The 27,298-nt window shown below is 38.1% G+C and overlaps 2 gene segments (V, D, J or C); both read right to left on the bottom strand.

Annotated features, from left to right (window-relative positions):
- Nucleotides 1-7,063: 7,063 nt before the first annotated feature.
- LOC116275947 lies at nucleotides 7,064-8,685 on the bottom strand. The segment is given in 2 exon segments: nucleotides 7,064-7,662; nucleotides 7,809-8,685. Coding segments are annotated over 2 exon segments (396 nt in total).
- A 7,160-nt stretch (nucleotides 8,686-15,845) lies between these two features.
- LOC116275944 lies at nucleotides 15,846-18,081 on the bottom strand. The segment is given in 2 exon segments: nucleotides 15,846-17,387; nucleotides 17,502-18,081. Coding segments are annotated over 2 exon segments (570 nt in total).
- Between the last annotated feature and the right edge of the window lie 9,217 nt (nucleotides 18,082-27,298).

The raw sequence follows: 27,298 nt of genomic DNA on the forward strand, positions 1-27,298 counted from the left end.
GTCCTGACTGTTAGAAGGAAAACTAACAAACAGAAAGGACACCCACACCAAAACCCCATCAGTACATCACCATCATCAAAGACCAAAGGCAGATAAAACCACAAAGATGGGGAAAAACCAGGGCAGAAAAGCTGGAAATTCACAAAATAAGACCACATCTCCCTCTCCAAAGGAACGCAGCTCATCACCAGCAACAGAACAAAGCTGGACAGAGAAAGACTTTGACGAGTTGAGAGAAGAAGCCTTCGGTCGATCAAACTTCTCAGAGCTACAGGAGGAACTATGTACCCAGTGCAAACAAACTAAAAATCTTGAAAAAAGAATGGAAGAATAGATAACTAGAATAATCAATGCAGAGAAGGCCATAAACGAACTGATAATGACAAAAACCATGACGTGAGAATTACGTGACAAATGCACAAGCTTCAGTAACTGACTCGATCAACTGGAAGAAAGAGTATCAATGATTGAAGATCAAATGAATGAAATGAAGCAAGAAGAGGAGTCTAGAGAAAAAAGAGGAAAAAGAAATGAACAAAGCCTCCAAGAAATATGGGATTATGTGAAAAGACCAAATCTACATCTGATTGGTGTGCCTGAAAGTGAGGGGGAAAATGGAACCAAGTTGGAAAACACTCTTCAGGATATCATCCAAGAGAACTTCCCCAACCTAGTAGGGCAGGCCAACATTCAAATTCAGGAAATACAGAGAACGCCACAAAGATACTCCTCGAGAAGAGCTACTCCAAGACACATAATTGTCAGATTCACCAAAGCTGAAATGAAGGAAAAAATGTTAAGGACAGCCAGAGAGAAAGGTCGGGTTACTCACAAAGGGAAACACATCAGACTAACATCAGATCTCTCAGCAGAAACTCTACAAGCCAGAAGAGAGTGGGGGCCGATATTCAATGTTCTTAAAGAAAAGAATTTTCAACCCAGAATTTCATACCCAGCCAAACTAAGTTTCATAAGTGAAGGAGAAATAAAATCCTTTACAGACAAGCAAATGCTTAGAGATTGTGTCACCACCAGGCCTGCCCTACAAGAAACTCTGAAGGAAGCACTAAACATGGAAAGGAACAACTGGTACCAGTCATTGCAAAAACATGCCAAAATGTAAAGACCATCGATGCTATGAAGAAACTGCATCAACTAACGAGCAAAATAACCAGCTAATATCATAATGACAGGATCAAGTTCACACATAACAATATTAACCTTAAATGAAAATAGACTAAATGGTCCAATTAAAAGATACAGACTGGCAAATTGGAAAAAGAGTCAAGACCCATCAATTTGCTGTATTCAGGAGACCCATCTCACATGCAGAGACATACATAAGCTCAAAATAAAGGGATGGAGGAAGATCTACCAAGCAAATGGAAAACACAAAAAAGCAGGGGTTGCAATCCTAGTCTCTGATGAAACAGACTTTAAACTATCAAAGATCAAAAGAGAAAAAGAAGGCCTTTACATAATGGTAAAGGGATCAAGTCAACAGGAAGAGCTAATTATCCTAAATATATATGCACCCAATACAGGAGCACCCAGATTCATAAAGCAAGTCCTTAGAGACTTACAAAGAGACATAGACTCCCATACAATAATAATGGGAGACTTCAACACCCCACTGTCAACATTAGACAGGTCAACGAGACAGCAAGTTAACAAGGATATCCAGGAATTGAACTCAACTCTGCACCAAGCGGACCTAATAGACATCTATAAAACTCTCCACCCCAAATCAACAGAATATACATTCTTCTCAGCATCACATCGCACTTATTCCAAAATTGACCACATAGTTGGAAGTAAAGCACTCCTCAACAAATGTACAAGAACAGAAATTATAACAAACTGTCTCTCAGACCACAGTGCAATCAAACTAGAACTCAGGACTAAGAAACTCAATCAAAACCGCTCAACTACATGGAAACTGAACAACCTGCTCCTGAATGACTACTGGGTACATAAGGAAATGAAGGCAGAAATAAAGATGTTCTTTGAAACCAATGAGAACAAAGATACAACATACCAGAATCTCTGGGACACATTTAAAGCAGTGTGCAGAGGGAAATTTATAGCACTAAATGCCCACAGGAGAAAGCTGGAAAGATCTAAAATTGACACTCTAACATCACAATTAAAACAACTAGAGAAGCAAAAGCAAAAACATTCAAAAGCTAGCAGAAGGCAAGAAATAACTAAGATCAGAGCAGAACTGAAGGAGATAGAGACACAAAAAACCCTCCAAAAAATCAGTGAATCCAGGAGCTGGTTTTTTGAAAAGATCAACAAAATTGATAGACCACTAGCAGGACTAATAAAGAAGAAAAGAGAGAAGAATCAAATAGACACAATAAGAAATGATAAAGGGGATATCACCACCAACCCCAAAGAAATACAAACTACCATCAGAGAATACTTTAAACACCTCTATGCAAATAAACTAGAAAACCTAGAAGAAATGGATAATTTCCTGGACACTTACATTCTTCCAAGACTAAACCAGGAAGAAGTTGAATCCCTGAATAGACAAATAGCAGGCTCTGAAATTGAGGCAATAATTAATAGCCTACCAACCAAAAAAAGTCCAGGACCAGATGGATTCACAGCCGAATTCTACCAGAGGTACAAGGAGGAGCTGGTACCATTCCTTCTGAAACTATTCCAATCAATAGAAAAAGAGGGAATCCTCCCTAACTTATTTTATGAGGCCAACATCATCCTGATACCAAAGCCTGGCAGAGACACAACAAAAAAAGAGAATTTTAGACCAATATCCCTGATGAACATTGATGCAAAAATCCTCAATAAAATACTGGCAAACCGAATCCAGCAGTATATTAAAAAGCTTATCCACCATGATCAAGTGGGCTTCATCCCTGGGATGCAAGGCTGGTTCAACATTCGCAAATCAATAAACTTAATCCAGCATATAAACAGAACCAAAGACAAAAACCACATGATTGTCTCAATAGATGCAGAAAAGGCCTTTGACAAAATTCAACAGCCCTTCATGCTAAAAACGCTCAATAAATTTGGTATTGATGGAACGTATCTCAAAATAATAAGAGCTGTTTATGACAAACCCATAGCCAATATCATACTGAATGGGCAAAAACTGGAAGCATTCCCTTTGAAAACTGGCACAAGACAGGGATGCCCTCTCTCACCACTCCTATTCAACATAGTGTTGGAAGTTCTGGCTAGGGTAATCAGGCAAGAGAAAGAAATCAAGGGTATTCAGTTAGGAAAAGAAGAAGTCAAATTGTCCCTGTTTTCAGATGACATGATTGTATATTTAGAAAACCCCATTGTCTCAGCCCAAAATCTCCGTAAACTGATAAGCAACTTCAGCAAAGTCTCAGGAAACAAAATCAATGTGTAAAAATCACAAGCATTCTTATACACCAGTAACAGACAAACAGAGAGCGAAATCATGAATGAACTTCCATTCACAATAGCTTCAAAGAGAATAAAATACCTAGGAATCCAACTTACAAGGGATGTAAAGGACCTGTTCAAGGAGAACTACAAACCACTGCTCAGTGAAATAAAAGAGGACCCAAACAAATGGAAGAACATACCATGCTCATGGATAGGAAGAATCAATATCATGAAAATAGCCATACTCCCCAAGATAATTTATAGATTCAATGCCATCCCCATCAAGTTACCAATGACTTTCTTCACAGAATTGGAAAAAACTGATTTAAAGTTCATATGAAACCAAAAAAGAGCCTGCATTGCCAAGACAATCCTAAGTCAAAAGAACAAAGCTGGAGGCATCACACTACCTGACTTCAAACTATACTAGAAGGCTACAGTAACCAAAACAGCATGGTACTGGTACCAAAACAGAGATACAGACCAATGGAACAGAACAGAGTCCTCAGAAATAATACCACACATCTACACCCATCTGATCTTTGACAAACCTGAGAAAAACAAGAAATGGGGAAAGGAATCCCTATTTAATAAATGGTGCTGGGAAAATTGGCTAGCCATATGTAGAAAGCTGATACTGGATCCTTTCCTTACTCCTTATACAAAAATTAATTCAAGATAGATTAGAGACTTAAATGTTAGACCTAATACCATAAAAACCCTAGAAGAAAACCTAGGGAATACTATTCAGGACATAGGCATGGGCAAGGACTTCATGTCTAAAACACCAAAAGCAATGGCAACAAAAGCCAAAATTGACAAATGGGATCTAATTAAACTAAAGAGCTTCTGCACAGCAAAAGAAACTACCATCAGAGTGAACAGGCAACCTACAGAATGGGAGAAAATTTTTGCAATCTACTCATCTGACAAAGGGATAATATCCAGAACCTACAAAGAACTCAAACAAATTTACAAGAGAAAAACAAACAACCCCATCAAAAAGTGGGCAAAGGATATGAACAGACATTTCTCAAAAGAAGACATTCATACAGCCAACAGACACATGAAAAAATGCTCATCATCACTGGCCATCAGAGAAATGCAAATCAAAACCACAATGAGATACCATCTCACACCAGTTAGAATGGCGATCATTAAAAAGTCAGGAAACAACAGGTGCTGGAGAGGATGTGGAGAAATAGGAACACTTTTACACTGTTGGTGGGATTGTAAACTAGTTCAACCATTGTGGAAAACAGTATGGCGATTCCTCAAGGATCTAGAACTAGAAATACCATTTGACCCAGCCATCCCATTACTGGCTATATACCCAAAGGATTATAAATCATGCTGCTATAAAGACACATGCACACATATGTTTATTGCGGCACTATTCACAATAGCAAAGACTTGGAATCAACCCAAATGTCCATCAGTGACAGACTGGATTAAGAAAATGTGGCACATATACACCATGGAATACTATGCAGCCATAAAAAAGGATGAGTTCGTGTCCTTTGTAGGGACATGGATGCAGCTGGAAACTATCATTCTCAGCAAACTATCGTAAGAACAGAAAACCAAACACCGCATGTTCTCCCTCATAGGTGGGAATTGAACAATGAGATCACTTGGACACGGGAAGGGGAACATCACACACTGGGGCCTATTGTGGGGAGCGGGGAGGGGGGAGGGATGGCATTGGGAGTTATACCTGATGTAAATGATGAGTTGATGGGTGCTGACGAGTTGATGGGTGCAGCACACCAACATGGCACATGTATACATATGTAACAAATCTGCACGTTGTGCACATGTACCCTAGAACTTAAAGTATAATGATAAAAAAAGAAAGAAAAGAAAAAAGAGAAACGTAGATAGGACCAGTATTGAAGAAAAGGATAAATTAGGAGCTTATTGTGGAAAGATACTGGAGAGGTATTAAGAGTCTAAATTACGCAGGGTTTTATAAATCACATGAAACAATTTTTTTTCTACTCTAAGAACCAGTGAGGACCCAGGTGGTTGACATGGTCAAATTTGCACTCTGAAAAGGTCACCCTCACTGTGTACAAAGCACTATATTGAGAAGTGATGGGGTCTGTCACGTTTGCTAGGGGCAGAGGAGCAAGGGATTAGGGAGGATTTAAAATTTGGATGTGGAGGTGAATTAGGTTATAGAGGTTACGATGTCTTCTGGAAAACTTGGTAGGTGGTACACTCAATAGAACTTGGAAATACATTGGATATGGTAATTCAAAAATAACTATGAACCAAAAATATTATGAGTCCTAATATGTCCTCAACTGAGGGTCTGGCAGAAACTTCTAATTGTCTGTAAAATGTCCATTATCACCTATTTTTTTTACTAATAGAACCCGAATTTTGCTGTGAATGGAAACATACTTAGATAATAATCCTGATATCCTAGCCTCCCTTGCAGATGGGAGGAGGTGGGAACATCGAACAGCACTCTAGTAAATGAGTGTAAGGAGAAGCCATTGGGCGGAGCTTCTGGTAAAGATGGACTCAGCCAGCATGTACATGTGCCCTTGACTTTCTCCTTCTTTCAGTCTGGAAGGTGTATAAAGTGGAAGGATCTCTATCAGTCTCTTGAAAGTATAAAAACAAGAGTGACATATTAAGAGTGAGAAACAGTAAGCTAGAAGGACCCTGGTTCCTTTGTAACATGATGAAGGTACTACAACAGCCCTGATTGTTACAGAGCTCCTTTGTGTGGGAAAAAAAAACCTCAATCTTGTTAAAAACATTATTGTTTGGGTTTTTTAAATGTGAACCTGAGCCAGTCTCTTACATATATAGAAGATATTCATTAAAAATTGAAATTCATCACTTTATCGGAGGCTGATGGAGTAAGTCAGAATTGAGCTTAATAGTCTAGATCTTCAAAGATGCTCTACTGATTCTGGTACAGCTAATATTGATGGGTTAAGGTCTGACTTGTGGGAACCACTATCCTATACAACCTTTCCCTGCCCTCCCCCACTTTTCTCACCAAAGTGTGCACCTAAATACAAATGCTCTAATTTTCTCCACAAACACATTTTCGGTACTATCTAAACTGTGTCAAGAAAACTATAGTCAGCATTTATTTCTCAGTAGGAGCAAGAATAAATAGCTGAAAAACTGTTATGTATTTGATACTAAAAACACTGCTTTCAAAACACAGCATTTTAGGACCTGGTAGTGGCAAACACCTGTCTCTCGTTTGGATGGGGAAAAGTTGTTACTTTCTTATAAATTTCCAATTTACCTAATAGAGACATTGAAGCTTGGGAATCATATGACTAATAAATGGTGAAATCAGATCCAGATATTTGTCACTATCACTCCAAAGATTCAGATAATTATCTGTCTTACTATGCAATGGTTTTACTCCTCAGCTCTAACATGAAAAACTTGGTTGAGAGTCCTAGGACCCCTTCCAATTCTAATGCCTAATGAATCTACTGCTTCTTATACAATCAGAGGAATGCAAGAGCCACCTAATGCATCTCAAAGACCCACTGACATCTTGGGAGGGCTGCACAAAGGACAAATGAGACCTTCTAAAACTGAGCAGCCTTCCTCCTCTTCCACAAGTGCCCAGTGACTGTTTTTTTTTTTTTTCCTAATAAAATTAGGGATTAAGTAATATTTTGGGCTCATTGATCCAAATCCTTTATTTCAAGTGAGGAAATTGAAGGCTGCTACACTGACAACGTCCCTTTGTAGCCAGGATTAGCAGAACTGAGCCTGGTATTTCCATTTCCTGTTCCAAATTTCATGCCTTTTCCCCTAGTCCAAGATGCTTTTATAAAAATCATGAATTTGAAAGGGTTCCCCTTTTACTTTGCCAGCTGTTTGTAGATTCTTCTTCACTGAAAGACATAACCACCAGTTCTGCCCACTGTTAGGGCTTCTAAGAAGCTGCTTTGGCAGGGTTTGTGTAGAGGCTGCAGGTTCCTGGGGAACACTGTGCATCCGTAGCACAGAAGTAAGAAGCAGTGTCTGCTGCCCGGGAAGCCGTGATCAACAAGGAACTGCTTTTCTTCGAAGTGTCAAGAGTGACTCTTAATCTTCCACTATTTTTCTCTCTTTCATTTGAACGTATTAAAATTAGCTGTACAAGGCTTCTACCTGAATCTTGTCTATACCACTGTAAATTGGTTATACTAGTTTTGTAGCTGCAGTTCATGGTGGCATTTTCACCCTCCTGGATGCTCAAGGTCTGAGGATCCTCTTCTCCTTGTTGACTGTTCACCCCTAGGCAGAAACAGAGGTCCGGGACCAGGAGTCACTCATTACATTTTCAAATTACATTTCCAAATTAATAAGAACACTTTACCCCTCAGTCCTGTGGGCTCTAAAGTTTGGTCTTGCCATTCCCATCACCAAAAACCCCAACTCACTGGCCAGTTGAAGCCATAGAATCACCAAAGACACTCCCAGGAGAGTTTCCATTCTTCTTCCTTATTGAAATCACAGAAGACCTGAAATGGAGCCAGGCTCCTCAGTCACAGGTGAGCTCTCTTTACTGGATGAATCCCTAGTCCTTCTGTCCCCTAGTCTCAGGTTCCTACTTAGCCAGTCAGAGGCAAGCTCAGTCCTTTGCTTTCAACACAGACAGGCTGATTTAAAGCCGAGTTAGTCTGAGAAGAGGGAGGCACTGCCCTCTTGTGACGGCAACATCATCCTGCTGCTAGAATGTACTCTGGAACGGTGATGCAGGTTCAGAGCTGACTCAGAAGAAATTATAAAGCTATTCCAGTCTCTGCCTTTATTGAATTCTGGTTCTAACTTAGAATAGGAACAGAGGCATTTCAATTCAGGTAAGAACTCAGCTACGAAAGTTGGTGCTTAATATTTGCAGACTACCTCTGAGAAGCACTGTTAAATTCCCTGTAGTTACTATGACCTCTGATCATGTACCTATGAGCTTCCTTTTAAAAAATTTTCCCTGGAATGAGATTATATACAAGTCAGAGTTTTTATTGATGGGCAACAGAAGTGGACCCTGCCTGAATTAAGTAGAAAAGGAATAAATTAATGAATACTGGATTTGCCTCAGAATCTCCAATAGGGTCAGAGAATTGAACTCAAAAGCTATTAAGTCAGCAGCAGTACAGAAAATCACCCTGGAGAATCACTCCTCTGAGTATCCCACTGGCTCCTCTCCTGAGCTCCAGATACTGCATGTAGTTTATTCAAGACTGTTCATGCAGGACAATGTATGTAGCTACAATTCCACTGCCTTGTAGCTCTGTAATCTCTCATGTCCAGCTTGCTGTAATTACCACCACTCTCAAAAAGCAAATTCTTACTTTTTCTTTTTTTTTCTTTTTTTTTTTTTTTTTTGCACAAGTAATTCTTGAGTGAAAGTTAGGGACCAATTCATCTAACTGTTAGAGCTCAAGCCATGTGCCCACATCAAGCCTAACCAGAAGACAGGTTATGAGTGTACTATATTAGTTTACCAGGGCTCCCATAACAAAGTATCACAGACTGCATGGCTTAAACCACAAACATTTATTTTCTCATGATTTTAGGCACTACAAGTTCAAGGTCAAAGTGCTGGCAGGTTTAGCTTCTTTTGAGGTCTTTCTCCATGACTCATAGATGGCTGTCTTCTTCTGTGTCTTCACATGGTCATCCCTTTGCCTGTGCTGTCTGTCCTAATCTCCTCTTAAGGATACCAGTCTTATTGAATTAGGAGTTACCCTCTGGACCACCTTTTAACTTTACCTCTAAAAGTTCTGTCTCCAAATACAGTCACGTTCTGAGGTACTGGGGGTTAGGGCATCTACATACACATTTTGTGGAAACACAATTCAGCCCACGGCAGAGAATACCTACAAGTTTTAGTTTCTATGGCAGGAGGCAGGCAGGTCCAGGAAGAGAGGAAGTTTTGTAGTCAGGCCATCGAAGTCAGGTTTACATCTATCAATTCAGTGCTGTTTCTGTCTTCTGTAGCCTACATTCTCTTGGCTGTGCCAAATGGATCATGAGTAAATAATAATACTACTTTTCAGAGCTGTTGAAGGTTAATGATGAGATCATAAAATGTCATTTAGCGCAGTGCCTGACATTCATTAGTGACTGAAAAATTATTATTGTTATAAGAAAATGGGTCCTGATGCAGAGTAGTGAAAAAGAATAGCAAGAATCTTCTAGAGTATTTTATAAATGTTCTCAAAAATTGATTTTAAGATATTTTGTGTGTAAAATAGAGGGAGAGATGGGAAAGAGAAGAGAGGAAAACAGAGAAAGGAAAAAAGAAATGAAGAGAAGAAGAGATTGCTGGCTGGAGCAATATGTAGATTGGAGAGTTCCAGGAGATAAGTCTAGAAGAATGGTCTGGGTTAGATGACTGCCAAAATAAATCTGTATGTATTTCTGTGCGAAATGAAGACATATGAAAGCTTTTTGAGCAATGAACCAGTGTTATTTAACAAACTGAAATTTTAATCTGTCTGCTCTCTTCCAGATAATTTTGGAAAAGTCTGTGAGGAAATTTAGAATAGTAGTTAAATGATGTACCCTGGTTCTAAGAAATTAAATGCTGTGTCTAATGTCTCACAATGAGGAGGTCAAGAATATAGCACTTTTAATATTTGTGTGTATTTAGCTGTATCTGCAAAAAGTAACCAGAAACCAGAACTATTTTTACAATAGTGCTGCTATTATTTGAGTCTTTCACTGTGTTGACATTTACACTGATGGAGCAAATGCAGTTGCTTGCATTTTAACACAGGTAAAATAAATGAACCAAAAATGTTCTAGTAGTCATTGTACGTAATTATTACCACCGCACTGGTGAGAGAAAAAGATTTTACTCAAGAATGTCCTACGAGTTGATGGGTGCTGATGAGTTGATGGGTGCAGCACACCAACATGGCACAAGTATACATATGTAACAAACCTGCACGTTATGCACATGTACCCTAGAACTTAAAGTATAATAAAAAAAAAAGAAGTTTTCATTTCAGATAATAAAATATAATTGCTCAAGGAGGCTTCCCCATTCAAAGATTATGTTTTGCAAATTACCTGTAATTTCTTACGTTTATAGTTTCATTCTTGTAAATAACTCTAATTTATTGTTAATTTATGTTATATAAAATGTTACTTATAGATTCAAAAAAAAAAAAAAAAGAATGTCCTAGATGTAGAACCAAAAATTTTTAAATTAACCCTTGAGACTACAGCTTTTTAATATTCTGTGTGATGACATAGCACATATGCATAAAGCTCATCTGGGGTGTACTAACACAGTGGTATCTTGAGAGTGGAAGGCACTGGAGCACTGTTTGAATTGTGAGCTAAATTAGCTGTTTTTCATAGAACTTTTTTTTTTACTTGAAGGCATGAGTGACAGAACAGCAGATTTGGGTAGGTGGAAGAAATGTTCTTGAAAATGATAAAGTGTGAGACTGCCATTTTGAGGAAAACACTGAATAGTGGTTGTTGCCAATGATAATATTTGAGCTTCCAAGTGAAAATTAGAATTTTGGAAAATTTGCATCCACTACCATCGGCTTCACAGCTTCCCAATTCTTAGTGGTTTTGCTGATAAGATTGGTGGTGATAGTAAAGAATGCAATTTTTGAACTATAGTCCTGTATTTGTTTTGAAATTATTATAAATCCATGGGAAGTTGCCAAAATAGTTTATAGAACCCTGTGTACTCTTCACATAGCCTTTTCCAGTGGAGTTATCTTATATAACTGAAATGCAGTATAAATACCAGGAAATTGACATTGTTCAAATACCACTAACTAGACTACAGATATTGTTCAATTTTCACCATTTTCCTACTTTTCTCTGTGTGTGTGCATGCATACATATGTGCGGTTCTTGATTTTATCTCATATAGCCACCAACATAATAAAGATTCAGACTGTTCTATCAACACAGAATTCTCTCATCCTAACCCTCTACATGCACGAACACCCTCCCATCCCCAATCTCTGTCCCCTAGCAACCATCTCTTATAGTTCTGTTGTTTTGAGAATGTTATATATATGGAATCAAACTGTATGTAACCTTTGGGAATTGACCCATACAGGTTGTTTCATGTATCAATAGTTTGTTCCTTTTTTGTCATATTATTCCATGGTATGAACTACTATAGTTTATTTAACCATTTACCCCTTGAAAAATCTCTAGGTTGATTCCAGTTTTTGGCAATTATGAATAAAGTTACTATGAATGTTGTATCAGACTTTATGTGAATGTCACTGGGATAGATGTCCAATTCACAATGGCGTGGTCATATTTCGTTTATGTTTTAATATTCTGTGTGATGACATAGCACGTATGCATAAAGCTCATCTGGGGTTTAGTGCATGTTTAGTTTCATAAAAAACTGCCAAATTATTTTCCAGAATGGCTGTACTATTTTACAATCCCACCAGCAATGTATAAAAGTGTTCATTTCTCTACATACTCACCAACATTTAGTATTATTATTATTTTGTATTTTAGTTGTTCTAATATGTTTATAGTGATATCTCATTGTAATTTTTGTTTTCATTTTGTTAGTGAAGAATGATACTGAATATCTTTTTATTTGCTTATTTTTCACCCGTATTTTTACTTTGGTGAAATATCTGTTCTATTTCTAATTGGATTATTTATATGTTTCTTTTTTACACTGAGATTTGAGTGCTCTTTATTCTAGATATAAGACTTCTGTCTGATGTGTGATTTATAAACATTTTCTCTCTGTCTATAGGTTGCCTTTTATTCTATTAACGTGGTCTTTCTACAATGCCAAAGGTTTCAATTTTATTTAAGGCCAATTTAACATTTTTCTCTTTTATAGATTGCACTTTTTGGGTGGATGTCCAAGAACTCACTATCTAGCTCTAGTTCTCAGATATTTTTCTCTAGTTCATGATACATGAGTTTAGGATTGGTAGAATGATGTGCCGAAGGTCTTGAGGTGAGTTTTATTGATAAAACTATTGTTTTCATAAGCAAGCTATTTTTCCAATTAAGGAAACTCTTATCCTGATTAGGCATCTGTTTGCCCAGATGAACATACTGTTTGCCTATATTAATTGGTTTGACACGGTTCCCTGAAGAAACCAGTGAAATCACATTAGTGGAGGTTGACTCACATGCTCACAGGAAAGGATTGCTAATTTTCATATTTGTTTAAATGAATTTAATATTCCTTTCCTGTGTACATATTGTGTGCTCCATATTGTGTTAGAAGGTTAGGTAAAAGCCAGAGAGAACATAATAGCTCTTCTCTGGAACATTCAGCTCAATAGGAAGAGGAGATAAGATAAAGTTTTAATATACTGTGATGGTTACCAGAACATATTGCAGAGTTGTCAGGAAGGGGGCGAGTAGCTCCAGAAGCCATAACATGCTTAAAATATAAGAAGCTCTTGAGCTGGAAGTTGAAGATCAATACCTTTAATGATAAACTCCACAAAACTTCAAGGACTTGTCACTTCAGTGAAGTTTCCAGAGGTTCAACCGTCCAGAGAATATTGAGGCATCTCTTCCAAGGTGAAAGACATGTTGCTGCACCCCACACCACCTACCACAGAAAAAGAGGCACACATTTGATTGACTATTTTACATTTGGAGGCAATCTATGCCACATGGGGGTGTGCTATTTTGGCCTATTTACAGAGTCATCTGTAAAGCTGCCAATTTTCAGAGGAAACCAGAGCAACAGGAGACTCTACAATTTCAGGCTTCAGTACAATCTGTTTCATCGCATTGGTCTTTTGATTCAGCAGATCCAACAATGATATTCAAAGTTTCCATGGCAAGTAAGAATGCTCTATAGAGACTCTGGGAAACACCAATAGGAGAATCACAGCATAGTCTTCTAGTAGTTGGGAGAATATGTTCCATTTTCTACAGATAACAAGGTAACTATTGCCAGTTTACCTTGGTAAAGTCTGAATGTCTCATTTAGGAAAAATAGATGACCAAGAACCAACTGCTGTCTGACCTAATCAGCCATAATGTTGGGCATGCCCAGAAGCAATCATCAAGCGGAAATTGTACATAAGAGACCACATTGAGGCAGATCCATAAGGTGCAAGTTAGCTGCATGAGCAGGTGGCTCAGATTCCTTTGATGCCAACTTCTCTTACATTGTCTCTTTTTCTGTAATCCATGACTGTGTCCTCCTGGGGAGTTCCTTACTCCTTCAACTGGTACATTTTGGTTATCCACATTATCTGGTAAAAGATGGCCAGAGGTGCTCATCTACACTGATTCATGATTTCACTGTCATTTCACTGTTGTGTAATTTCACTGTTGTTTGGAAGTTGAAATGTGCATATAGGAATGCATGTGAACCAGGTGCAGTGGCTCACACCTGTAATCCCAGGCATGATTCATGGGAAGTTGTTAAAGGTTTGGCCAGATGGCAAAAGACCTAGAAGGAATAGGCTTGAAAGATGATGGCAAGGAAATCTAGGAAAGAAGTATCTTGATGGACCTCTCAGAATGAACAAAGACTGTCAAGATAATTTTGCTCAATGTGAATACTGACCAAGAGAAAACAAATGCGGTAGAAACTATTGTAATGGACAAAATGATGCCTCCTATGGATATGTCAACATTTTTCCCAGCCATCCCAGTGCTTGCTCAATGGTCACATGAAATAAGTGGCCCTGCTGGCAGGGATGAATGCCATGCATGAGCTCAAAAGCATGGATTTCCCCTTATTAAGGCTAACTTAGCTAATGCTACTGCTGAACGCCTAATCTGTAAATCACAGAGACTAATACTGAGCTCCTCATATGGTGTCATGCCCCAAGGGACCAACCAGATACCTGTTGATTGCTCTTCTATCATAGAGATGACTGAGATATGTCCTTACTAGAACAGACACATATACTTGCCTATGAATTTGTCTCGTCTTCTTTGTATGCAATGCTTCTGCTGGCCTCCTCTTCATAAACTTACAGAATGCCTAATTCACCATCAAAATAATCCTCACAGCATTTATTCCAATGAAGGAACTATTTTTACTGCAACGTAGTGCATCTGTGGACACATGCCTATGGAATCATATAGACTTATCACATATCTTACAATGCACAAGTGTTTGTTGAAATGTGGAATGGCTTGTTGATTGAGCTATGGCACCAGTTTGAAGACACCCTGAAAAGACCAGGTTCTATCTTACAAGATGCAGTATCTGCTTTACATCAAAAACCATTATATGGTATTGTCCCCCAGCCCCCACCCACCATAGCCAGAATGCATGGGTCAAGACATCAAGGAAGTGGTCCTGAGAATGGATTGTCTCACTCTTATTACCAGTAGCCCACTATCATAATTTTTGCTTCCTGTCTTTGTGACTTTGAGCTGCGTTGGTTTGAAGGTCTTATTCTCTAAATGGAAGAATGTGTCTACCAGGAGACCCCAAAAAATGGTTCAATTGCATTGAAAGATGACACTGCTATGTGGCCATTTTAGCCGACGTATGCCTCTGAACCAATAAGTAGGAAAAGAAATTACTGGCTGGAGTGATCGATACCGATTACTAAGGAGAATTGAGATGTTGCTATACAACACATATAGAGAGAGCTACATCTGAAACCCAGGGGATTTTTTAAGGAGCCTAATGGCACTTTCATGCCCAATAGTAAAAGTTAAGGGAAACCTACAGCAACAAATTAAAAACCATGACTATTGAGAACTCAGACTCTTCGAGAATGAAGATTTTTGTCATTCCACCAGGTAAGTAATCCCAATCCACCAATGATGTGGCTGAGGGCAGAAGAATATATAATAGGTTACAAGAGAAGGAAGCTGTCTATGTCAATTGAAGCCCAGGACCAAGTCTGGAACCAAGGAATGTAGTAGCTTTATGCATTTTCTCTTTGCTCATTTTATGTAGGTGTTTCTTTGTATGTGCTGCCATTTTATTCTTTCTCTTTCTTATCATAATTATTTTACATGTAAATTATTGGAGATTAACTTTATAATTTAGTCTGTATATAACAGCATATTCAGTAGAATTTCCTCTGAACTTGAGATGTGGCTGATATAGTCAGAGATTCATACAGCGGTTGTTGGGACTATGGATCGTCTCATTTGGGAAAAGTAATGAAAACGTCACTTGTTCAAGGACAGCTTTAGCTTGTTAGGTAGAAACATAGTGTCATTTCACTGTTGTCTGGAAGTTGAAATGTGCATATAGGAATGCATACAGGCCAGGTGCAGTGACTCATGCGTGTAATCTCAGCACTTTGGGAGGCCGAAGTGGGTGGATCACCTGAGGTCAGGAGTTCAAGGCCAGCCTGGCCAAAATGGTGAAACTCCACCTCCACTAAAAATACAAAAATTAGCCGGGCATGGTGGCAGGCACCTGTAGTCCTAGCTACTCAAGAGGCTGAGGCAGAAGAATCACTTGAACCTGGGAGGCGGAGATTGCAGTGAGCAGAGATTGCGCCACTGCGCTCCAGTCTGGACGACAGAACAAGACTCCGTCTGGAAAAAAGAAAGAAAGAAAAAAAGAATGGATGTGAAAGATCAGTAGCCCGAGGGACAGGCTGTGACAGTTATCAATGTATTACCTCTCAGCTCCAAATCCACCCTCATTACCCTATTTGTGAACTGGATCTGGACCCTCTAAATATTTGATATTAAGCTTTGTCAGCAGAGGGGGCTGGAAGGACCCTGCAGAAGGATGACGCTTCTCTTCCTGGTTCTGGTATGTTTTCCACACTTCTTGTCCACTATGCTTGGTTGGCCTGTGGGACACCAGCGGCAAGCCTGACAGGTGGTTTCTTGGCAAGTTTCACAGCCACCACAAGCAAGTTCAGCAGCACTCCTTTGCGGGCTTCCCATGAATTGTGTTGTAATCCTGGTAGGTATTTTTCTGCTTGTCAGTATTTTCCTCTGGCACCTCCCCAAACTTCTCCACCATCCAGCAGGCCCCAGCTACACATTCCCAATGAGATCTGAATTATAGCCTTGGCAGAGGGGTTCATGCTTATGCCAATCTGTTCCTTTCCTGGAATTCTACGTTAGCCCTAGAGATGGGAACTTCTGCTTACATGTGCATTCCTACATTCTTTAGAGTTTTGTTTTTTGTTGTTTTTTTTTTAACCCATTAGTAGTTAATTACTCATTATTATTTAATAAATCTTTATATTAAACTTCATTGGATTTCTTTTTTCCTGGCTGGATCCTAACTGAGATAGGAAAAGTCTATGAAACTCATGGAAAGAAAGGTAATAGATACAGAAAGATGAACAACCACAAGCCATGAAACAGCAGAGCACTTTAAGGAACTGTGCTCAGGTATGTGGTGACAACCACATGTGCGGATCATGTGGGGCAGCAGAGGAGTTGGAGAGGTAGGACTGTGCCATGGAAGCCTGGACAGTACCTCTGAACCAAGAAAAGAATACTTTTTATGCCGTGCAATATAGTTTTTATTTCAAAAGTATGTTTCCTGTACTACTAGACAAAATAAATACATTTACTATTTTTAAAATTAGTTTAAGCAGAGTAAACAATGAGAATATTTTTGGACAAAATTGTGAGGTTAATCTATAGCTAACTGACTACTGATGATATAATATGTAGGAGACAAACTCAATATTAATTTCTGCAGAAAGAATGCCCCGCTGTGGCCATACAGAGAGTTTACAAAGAAATATTTCCTGTGACTAAAGGGTTTGTGTTCTGCTTCCTTGCAAAACTAGCTACTGTGCCACTTAGAGCACAGTAATACGTGGCTGAGTCTTCCTCTTGAGCGAATAATTTCTTCAGATGGAAAGATGTATCGCTTTTGTTAAGGTCAGCAGTGAAGCCTTTGATGCTCTCTCTAGAGATGTGTCTCAAGAGTAACTGGAGGCGTTGTTTGGGGTACTGGACATACCAGAAGAGATTAGGACTCCCAGAATATGAATAGTAGCACTTCAGCTCCACTGGGGCCCCTTTAAAGACAGAGAGGAGCTTCTCGGGCTGAGTCACACTCTGGGCTCTTGTTCCTCCTATAACACCAATTCTGGATCAGGAAGAGCCTTACAGACTGGGGATAATATTCATTAAAGTTATTCTAAATCAGAATACCATAGAAAAATAGAACAAAAAGAGGCTTTACTCACTGAGTATAAATATTATCACAAGCACTGAGATGAGGGTGGGCTTCATGTCTGAGCGGTGGAGAAACAGGAAGCTATTTTCTGGAGGTCTTTTCTGGAAACAGTTCGGCCACATAGACACTCTGATAGAGAAGTGGATGAGTTTGCCCAGCATGTAAAGCAAAAAGCTGTTCTTCAAAAAGATCAGGTTGTTTTTGGCTATCAAATTCAATTTGTGTAACATCTCCCTCTAGAGGCCAAATACAATACTGCAGCTAACTCAGGCTTCAGGAAATCTTCAAATTCAGAGGAGAATTTCCTCCTCAGTTAGTAAGACAAAGTGTGATGCTATACTAATTGAAATAGAATGTTATTTTAAAAATCCACATATAGGGCTTAATGAAGTAGAATATAAAGTTCAAATATACAAATACATATGGAAATTTAGTTAAAAATGGGGAAAATGTGTAATCCTACCAATCATTTGGAAGTTAACAGATAAGTTAGGATGCCTACCTTAATACCTGTTATAAAATAAAGTTCAAAAGGCATAACATTTAATATTTTAAGTAAAATAAAAAACTTTTAAAATAAATTTAGAAAGGTCATGGATTTTCTAAGCCTGACAGTCAAAAAACATAAGAAAATATAGATAGATTACTCTTCATAGAAAATTAAATTTCTATACAGATATTTTAGTGAAATGTGTAAACATTATCAGATCAAGTTTTTTTTTTTTTTTTTTTTTTTGAGACGGAGTCTCGCTCTGTCGCCCAGGCTGGAGTGCAGTGGCCGGATCTCAGCTCACTGCAAGCTCCGCCTCCTGGGTTCACGCCATTCACCTGCCTCAGCCTCCCAAGTAGCTGGGACTATAGGCGCCCGCCACCACGCCTGGCTAGTTTTTTTGTATTTTATTAGTAGAGACGGGGTTTCACCATGTTAGCCAGGATGGTCTCGATCTCCTGACCTCATGATCCGCCGGTCTCGGCCTCCCAAAGTGCTGGGATTACAGGCTTGAGAGATCAAGTTATTTTATTTTCCATCCACCATCATTGATTCTGACCTTCCCCACACAGGAAATGGCCCTTTTGGATTTTAGTTCTATACGCTTTAAAAAAAAAAAAAAATGCCCATAATAAAAGGAACAATCATTTGACTTAGAAAGAGGGAAATTCTAGAAAAATGGTAGAATGAAAGTGTCCCCAATCTCTGTTCCTTAACCAAAGATTTTCTCCAGCTCCCAGTCAAGCTATGTTGAGAGAGCTCAAGTGAGGTGTCCCATTTTGGGGTCAGATATAAATCTGGGGTCAAGTAGGCAGAAGCTCCGGGATTAAGAGTAGAAAACTATGGGTCATGCAGATAGCTTCTCCTGCAGATATCTTGTTTTTCTAAAAAGAAAACTAATTCCCTTGAGAAAGTCTCTCCTCTGACCTCCAAATAGCTCAGAAAAAAGTAACAGATATGCTGTTACTTAAATGAGGTGGGATACAATGAGATCAGGAAGCAAAGAGATTTTCTCTAGTTTCTCTGCAGTGTACTAGCATAATTGCTGATGTCAGTACCCCGCTGTGTGCTGTGCTGCTGACTAGAGACACAGAAATGCTAGGTTTTTTATGCCCTGAGGATGCCTCCACTTAAAGTGATCAGTAATCGGACATGTCAGGAAGGGAGTGAAGAAAGGGAAAAGATACCTCAGAGACAAATGGGAGCCTCATCTGGATCAAGCATAGCCTGAAAAAATTATCAGGGTCAGTGGCCCAATTTCCTCAGCCAAAAAAATCAGGACTTGTGATTTGAAAAGTGATCACAATTTCATTTATAAGAAAGTTCTCACAAAGAAAGAGTATCTCATCGAATGCATTGTTTATTAAGCACCCTTAAAGGAGTAAATACAATACAATTAAATTAAGAGAATTCTGTTAACATAGACATATAGTCATCATGAACATATAAAATGTCTCCAACGAGACTGTGGTTGATAGAGAAATAGCACGTGTGTATGATGGCCACCCCAACTTATTTCCATCTCTCTTCTCCTATCCAACACTTTCTCCATTCACTTTGCAGCCCCACCTGGTCAATTCTGCTCTGCGAACAAGAGGTAGAGGTCACATTTTTTATTGTGGTAAAAAACACATTACATTAAATTTACCATCTTGACTATTTTAAAGTGTACAGTTCAGTAGTGGTAAGTATCTTCACATTGTCGTGCATCAGATCTCTAGAACTTTTTAACTTTGCAACACAGAAATTATATGAGGCATAGACCACATTTTGAAATTCAATTAAATGTGTCATCTTCCCCCCGCCAACCTCTTATTTCTTTTTCTCTCTTTTATCCTCTCTCTGAATATTTTCATTATTTTTCTCATTTCTTCTCATTTCCTTTTTCCTGTTTTTCTAGTTTCAAAAGAGGTATAAAAGAAGGTGTAAACTATTGAAATAATTTCAAAGTCAAAATAGAGACTCATATTTTAGAAGTTTTAGTCATAAAAATTAAACCTGTAAAGGTTCCAGCTTTATCATTTCCCTTGCTGATTTCTACGGTCAATCTTCTTGGGAGACTGTCTCTGTGACACCCATCACAGCCACAGAACATCTTTGCAGATGAATAAATGGAGACTCCTCCTGTCTGTTTCATATATGACTAGTTCAGATGTTTTGCTAACTGATGCTAACTCTCAATTTTTCACTGAGTCAGCTATCTTAGAACTTGAGGGAAAAGTTCCTCATTTAGAGTAAAGCCTAGAGAGCCTCCTAGTGGTCTGAAACCACCAAGCCAACTAAGTCATCTGTGGAGTCCCAGAGCCTTCATCCCAATTCCTTCCTGAGGAACCACCCAGATTGTCAAGAGCAAAAAAAAAAAAACTGTCAGGCTTATGGTGATTTTTTTTTTTAAAGGAAACTGATTTCTTCCTCCAAATTCCATGTACAAGAGATTACCATATTAAAATATTTTGTCAAATTGCATCTTCAAGGTTTAATGTGATTTCTCCAACTTATTTCAAAGTAAGTCCTTAGTAATTTATTGAGGTCTACGATAAGCTAGATCTTGTGCTAGGTCTTAAGAAATTAAAAAATTAGTAAGACATTTTCTCTACTCACAAGACATTGCAGTTTAGTGGGAAAGACAAATGTGTATATGTGTGTGTTTTCATATATATCAAGTAACACCTCAAAAAGTACAAAATGAACCCAGAAATAAGGAGATATTTCTTACAACAAAGGATGGTTATACAAAAATTTAAGGAAAATATGATCATTGTTGTCTGTTCCTAGAAAAGATAAAACAGAATGCAATCAAGAAGCTAAATAAGCTTGGGAGTTGAATAGAGACCCTTACTAAATGAAAATATAAGAAGAGCAAATGGACAAAGATGTAGAAAGAAATTGGAACCTATTTCTACAAAGATGTAGAAAGAAATTGGAGCCTATTTTTTATTATTAATTTTAAAATATTGTAGAACACATGGATGAATACATACTCTCTCTATATATATAGTTTACATTTTTATCTGACTGTAACTTTCAAGCACACAGCAGTTTGCAATTTGTTTGGAATCCAATTATATGTCCTGATAATCTATTGATGTTAACATGTTTGCTTCCTAATATTCCATAGTATAGATTTATTACAGTTTCTGTAGCCATTCTCTGAGAAACACCTTGTGCTTTAATTTTCACTATTACAAAAAGAATCTGCAGTAAATATTTTGTGCATGGTTATTTGGCAGAATAAAGTGTAGAAATAAGGCATGTGGTTACCTAGAGTACTAGTACACAAGGCAGAGAAATGAGCAGCTGCAAAGACGTTGGGGCAGGAAAATAATTGGTATGTTAGAGCAACAATAAGTGAAGTGAGGCTGGAGAGAGGGAGTAAGTAGGAAGGTGGTAGCTGATGTCAAATGCCAAAGATGTGGCAGGGAGCTAGATGGACTTGCCTATTACAGTAAAGAATGTGGTTTTCATTTGAGTTAGATAGTAAGACATTATATAGTTGTGAGCAGAGAAATGAAATAATCTGAATTATGTTTTAAAGAGATTACTTATCCTGCTGCATGGAGAACAGACAGAAGAGGAACAATGGTGAAAGAAAGAAGTTAAGTTAGGTTTCTTTCAATCAACCAGGCAAGAGATGACTGTGGCTTGGATCAGGATGGTAGCAGTAAAGGTCATGAGAACTGGTTGATTATGGGGATATTTTGAAGAAATGGCTGATAGGAATTCCTAATGGATCAAGTGGGGATGTGAGAAAAGTAATAAGTCAAGGATTATTTCAAAGTTTTTGGCTAAGGGGATTAGAAGATTTGGTAAATGGAATTGTCTTTTACCAAAATGAAGAAACGTTCATAAGAAGCGAGTGGGATGTAAAGAAGGTTTAGTGAGTATAGAGGTCAAATTCAGTAGACTATTTTCAGATATATTAAGTGGAGGATGTCAGAAAGAAGATGTCAAATAGATTATTTGATACTCGAATCCGGAAGCCAGATGAGTTATCTGGGATTCAGTTATAAATTTGGGTATTTAAATGGGATTTAAAGCCAAGAGACTGAATAAAACCAACTCTTTATTTACAGAGGAAAAAGACTTTCAAGGATAAATTTCTGAGGCATGCCAATGTTTAAAGATTAGATAAATGAGGGGAAAAACAGCAAAAAAGACTGAAAAGGAACAACTGACAATACTGAAGAAGAATGAAAAAAAGAGTGGAATTTCTAAAAATCAACAAAGAAAGCATTCCAGGAAGGAAGTGTTCTACAATGTCAAATGTCACTATGCCGAGTAAGATAAGTCAAAAATACTAGTTGTAGCAATAAATGCATGTATATATAAGTTTAAAAGGCTCAATTTTTCTATTAAGATATGAAAATGATCTGAATGATTTTCATATCCAGCCTTCTACTGCTTAAGAGGCACAGCTAAAAGAAACGTCAAGGAAAGTTTAAAGCGTATGATTGGGCTGTCATTGCAGGGCAGCATACTGGCAGTCAGGCAGCACCACCATGCCCACAGTGAACACCGCATTCAACTAGATGCCCAGGAGGAGGTCAGCTCTGGTGAAGGGCAAGCAAAGAAGCCCATGAGGAGAACAGTAAGAATTCTGTCCCTGAAAGGTATGGCATCAGCAAGATAGCAGAACAGAAATCCCTGGACCCTCTTTTCCCCAATGGACACACCAATTCAATAGCAATAAATAAATCAATTCACTTGTGAAAAATCCAGTAACTGGTTCAGAGTCTCCAGTACCTTGAATGAGCAAGCAACCAGCCACATCAAAGATGACAGGAAGGTTTGTGACATCTTCCTACCCCCAGCACAGTGTCCCATAAATGAGAGGAAAGCCCCAGTTTCAGCCTCTCCCTGGGGAAGGAAAGAGTTGGACATTACATCCAACATTCTAGCTTTTCCATAGGCTGCCTGAGAGACTGGTTTCCATCACACCTGTCAAGGAGCATTGATAGAACCCTGATAGTGTATTCCTGATGCATAGGGTCACTGAGAACAAAGAGGGCAGTTTTCGTTGTTTCATTTTTTGAGACAGGACGTCACTGTGTTGTCCAGGCTGGAGTGCAATGACACCGTCATGACTCACTGCAGCCTCAAACTCCTGGACTCAAGCAATCATCCCATCTCAGCCTCCTGAGTAGCTGAGACTACAGATATATGCACACCACCCCACTGGGCCAATATTTTTATTTTTTGTGGAGAAGGAGTCTCACTGTTACCCAGACTGGTCTCAAACTCTTGACCTCAAGCATTCCCACCTCAGCCTCCTAAAGTGCTGAGATTACAAGTGTGAGCCACCATGCCCGGCCACAAAACAAGTCTCGACAAATTTAAGAAAGTGAAATCATACCACTATTTTTTCTAATGAGAATAGAATAACACTAGAAATAAATAGCAGATGCAAAACTTGAAAATTCAAAAATATATGGAAATTAAACATATTCTTGGGCAACAAATTGGTCAAAGAAATCAAAAGGGACATTAGAAAATGTTTTGAGATATAAACACAGAAACACAACATATCAAAATTTATAGAGTGAGCAAAAGCAGTACTAATAGGGAAGTTTATAGCAATAAATGCCTAAATTCAAAAAGAAGATCTCAAACAAAAAACATGACTTCACATCTCAAAGAACTAGAAAAAAAGAACAAATGAGGTCCAAATTTAGTAGAAAGAAGGAAATAATAAATACTAGAGCAGAAATAAATAAAACATGGAGTAGAAAATAACGTAAAATAAACAAAACTAAGTTTTGAAAACATAAGCTAAATTGACAAACTTTTAGTTAGACTGAAAAAGAAGAGAGAAGATTCAAACAAAATAAAAATCTAAGAGAAGACATTACAATTGATGCCACAGAAATAAGAAGAATCTTAAGAGGCTATTACAAAAACTTATACACCAACAAATTGGATAACCTAGAAGAAATGCATAAATTTATATAAACATACAACCTACCAAGAGTGAATCATGAAGAAACAGAAAAATGTAAACAGATTTATAACTGGTAAGGAAATTGATTGGGTAATCCAAAACCTCCCAACAAAGAAAAGCAAAGGACCTGACAGCTTCACTAATGAGTTCTACCAACCATTTAAAGAAGAATTAACTCTAATCCTTCTTAAATTCTTCCAAAAAAACTGAAAGGGGAATACCTCTAAACTTATTTTATGAAGCCATTATTACCCTGATAACAAAGCCAGACAAGGACACTACAAGAAGGTGTACAGACCAATATTCCTGATGAACATAGATGCAAAAATCCTCAGTGAAATACTAGCAAACCAAATTCAATAGCTCACTAATAGGATCATATACAATAACCAAGTGGAAGTTATCCCTGGGATACAAGGATGTTTTAACATATAAAAATAAAGTAATGTGACACACTACATAACAAAATGAGGGATAAAAATTACATGATCATCTCAATAGATGCAGAAAAAGAATCTGACAACATTCAACATCCTTTCATGCAGGATGGTTCTCCGGGTGGTCTTGGACCAACCCAGTTCTCTCCACTTTCTTGTTTGTGGTTCTCAAGAATAACCGTAGAACATACTGGGAATGTAACATCTTCAGATAGGAATGAAATGGCTGGAACAGGCTGGCTGTATTTCAGATACCCCCTAGAAACAGTGTCCTTCAGTACTTTTTAGCCCAGGGTGTCACATCATCCTGGGGTCTAAAACCTAGGGCATGCTAATTTCTCAGGTCCCTCAGGTGTGGTACAATTGGACCATATGCAGATGATACCCCATCCACCCTAGGCAACTTTCCTGAGCCTTGAGGGACCTGTTTACAATGAAACCTAAGCTTCTGTTGTCCCTTGCTTATTTGTAATTAATAAACCTGTTTCATGTTGTTGTATGCAATAAACCTTGCTGTATGCGTGCGTGTTCTGTCTCACTGGACTCAGACAAGTTAGTAGCCAGTGCACAGTGAACCTGCTTCACATTTCACGATAAAAATATTCAACAAATTAGGAAATTACCCCAACATAATAAAGGCCATATATAAAAAGCCCACGGCTAACATCACACTCAATGGTGAAACACAAAAAAACTTTTCCTCTAAGAGCAGAACAAGACAAGAGTATCCACACTCACCATGTCTATTCAGCATGATACTAGAAATCCTAGCTAGAGTAGATAGACAGGGAAAAGAAATTAAAAGTACTCAAATCAGAAAAGAAGTAAAATTATTTCTGTTTGTGGATGACATAAATTCATTAAAAACCCTGAAGACTCCACCAAAAAAGCCTATTAGAAATAAGAAATGAATCCAGTAAAGTTGTAAGTTGTAGGGTATAAAAATCAACACACAACAATCAGTGCCACTTCTTTTTCTTTTCTTTTCTTTTCTTTTTTTTTTTTTTTTTTTTGGAGATGGAGTCTCACACTGTTGCCTGGACTGGAGCACAGTGGTGCAATCTCAGCTTACTGCACTCTCCGCTTCCCAAGTTCAAGCAATTCTCCTGTCTCAGGAATATTGCTCCCGAGTAGCTGGGATTATAGGCTCCTGCCACCATGCCCAGCTAATTTTTTGTATTTTAGTAGAGATAGGGTTTCACCATGTTGGCTAGGTTGGTCTCGAACTCCTGACCTCATGATTCACCTGCCTTAGCCTCCCAAAGTGCTGGCATTACAGGCGCAAGCCACCGCGCCAGGCCCATCAGTGCCATTTCTACACATTAACAATAACTTATCTGAAAAAAAATCCAGAAAGGTATCCCATTTATAATAGCTACAAAATATTAAAATGTTTAGAAGTAAAATTAACTAATTAGGCTAAAGGCTTGTACACAGAAAACTACAAAACATCTATAAGAAAAATTAAAAAGGCACAAATAAATGAAAGATAGTCTATGTTCATGAATTGAAAGATTTAATATTGTTAAGATGTTTATACTACCCAAAGCAATCTACAATGCTATCCTTATCAAAATCCCAAAGAAATTTTTACAGAAATAGAAAAACCTAAAATTTTAATTCTAAAATTTCTATGGAACCACAGAAGGCCCAGAATAGCTCAAACAATCCTGAGAAAGAAAAACAAAGCTAAAAGCACACCACTTCTTAGTTTCAGAATATATTACAAAGCTACAGTAATTAAAACATCATAGTACTATCATAAAGACAAACATAGAACCAGTGGAACAGAATAGAGAGCTGAAGAATAGACCGACACATATGCACTCAGCTGATGTTTGACGAGGGCATCAAGAATACATAATGCGGAAAGAGTAGTTCTTCAACAAATGGTGCTGTGGAAACTGGATATCCACTTACAAAAGAATGAAATTGGACTTCTAGCTAACATAATACACAAAAATCAACTCAATATTAATTAAAAACGTAAAACCTGAAACTGTAAAACTATTGGAAAAATATATGGGAAACTCTCCATGACTGTGGTCTAAACAACAGCCAATTCTTGTATGTGACACCACAGCCACTGGCAACAAAACCAAAAGTAGGTAAGCAGGACTTTATAAAATTTAAAAGATTCAGCCCATCAAAGAAGATAATCAATAGGAAAAAGAGCCAATATATGGAATGAAAGAAATAGTTGCAAACCATATGTCTGATAAGGTGCTGATCTTCAAAATATATAGAGAACTCCTATAACTATCAATGTTTTAATAACTTAATTAAAACATTGGCAAAGGATTTGAGTAGATATTTCTCCAGAGGAGACATACAAATGGCCAAAGTCATACGAAAATATGTTCAACATCATTAATCATCAGAGAATTTAGATATCACAATGAGTTATTACATCTCACCTTTTAGGTTGGCTATTATAAAACAACAACAACAATGTTGATAAGAATGTGGAGAAGTTGGAATCCTTGCTGCAAAATGGTGCAGTAATTATGAAAACAGTAAGGAGTTTCCCCCTAGAATTAAAAATAGTACCATATGATTCAGCCATCCCACTACTGGTTATTTATCCAAAAAAGTTAAATTCAGGATTTTGAAGAAACACTTTCCCTCTCATGGTCACTGCAGCATTATTCACATTAGCCAAGATACAGGAACAACCTAAATATCTACTGATGGATGAATGGATAAAGAAAATGTGATACATGCATAAAATGGAATATTCTTCAACCTTTAAAAAAAGGAGATTCTGGGCTGGGCATGGTGACTCACGCCTGTAATCCCAGCATTTTGGGAGGCTGAGGTGGGCGGATCACAAGGTCAGGAGATCGAGACTATCCTGGCTAACATGGTGAAACCCCATCTCTACTAAAAATACAAAAAGTGCTTGGGGCATGGTGGCGGGTGCCTGTAGTTCCAGCTACTCC

Source organism: Papio anubis, chromosome 7 (assembly GCF_008728515.1).
Source record: "Papio anubis isolate 15944 chromosome 7, Panubis1.0, whole genome shotgun sequence".
Taxonomy (NCBI): domain Eukaryota; kingdom Metazoa; phylum Chordata; class Mammalia; order Primates; family Cercopithecidae; genus Papio; species Papio anubis.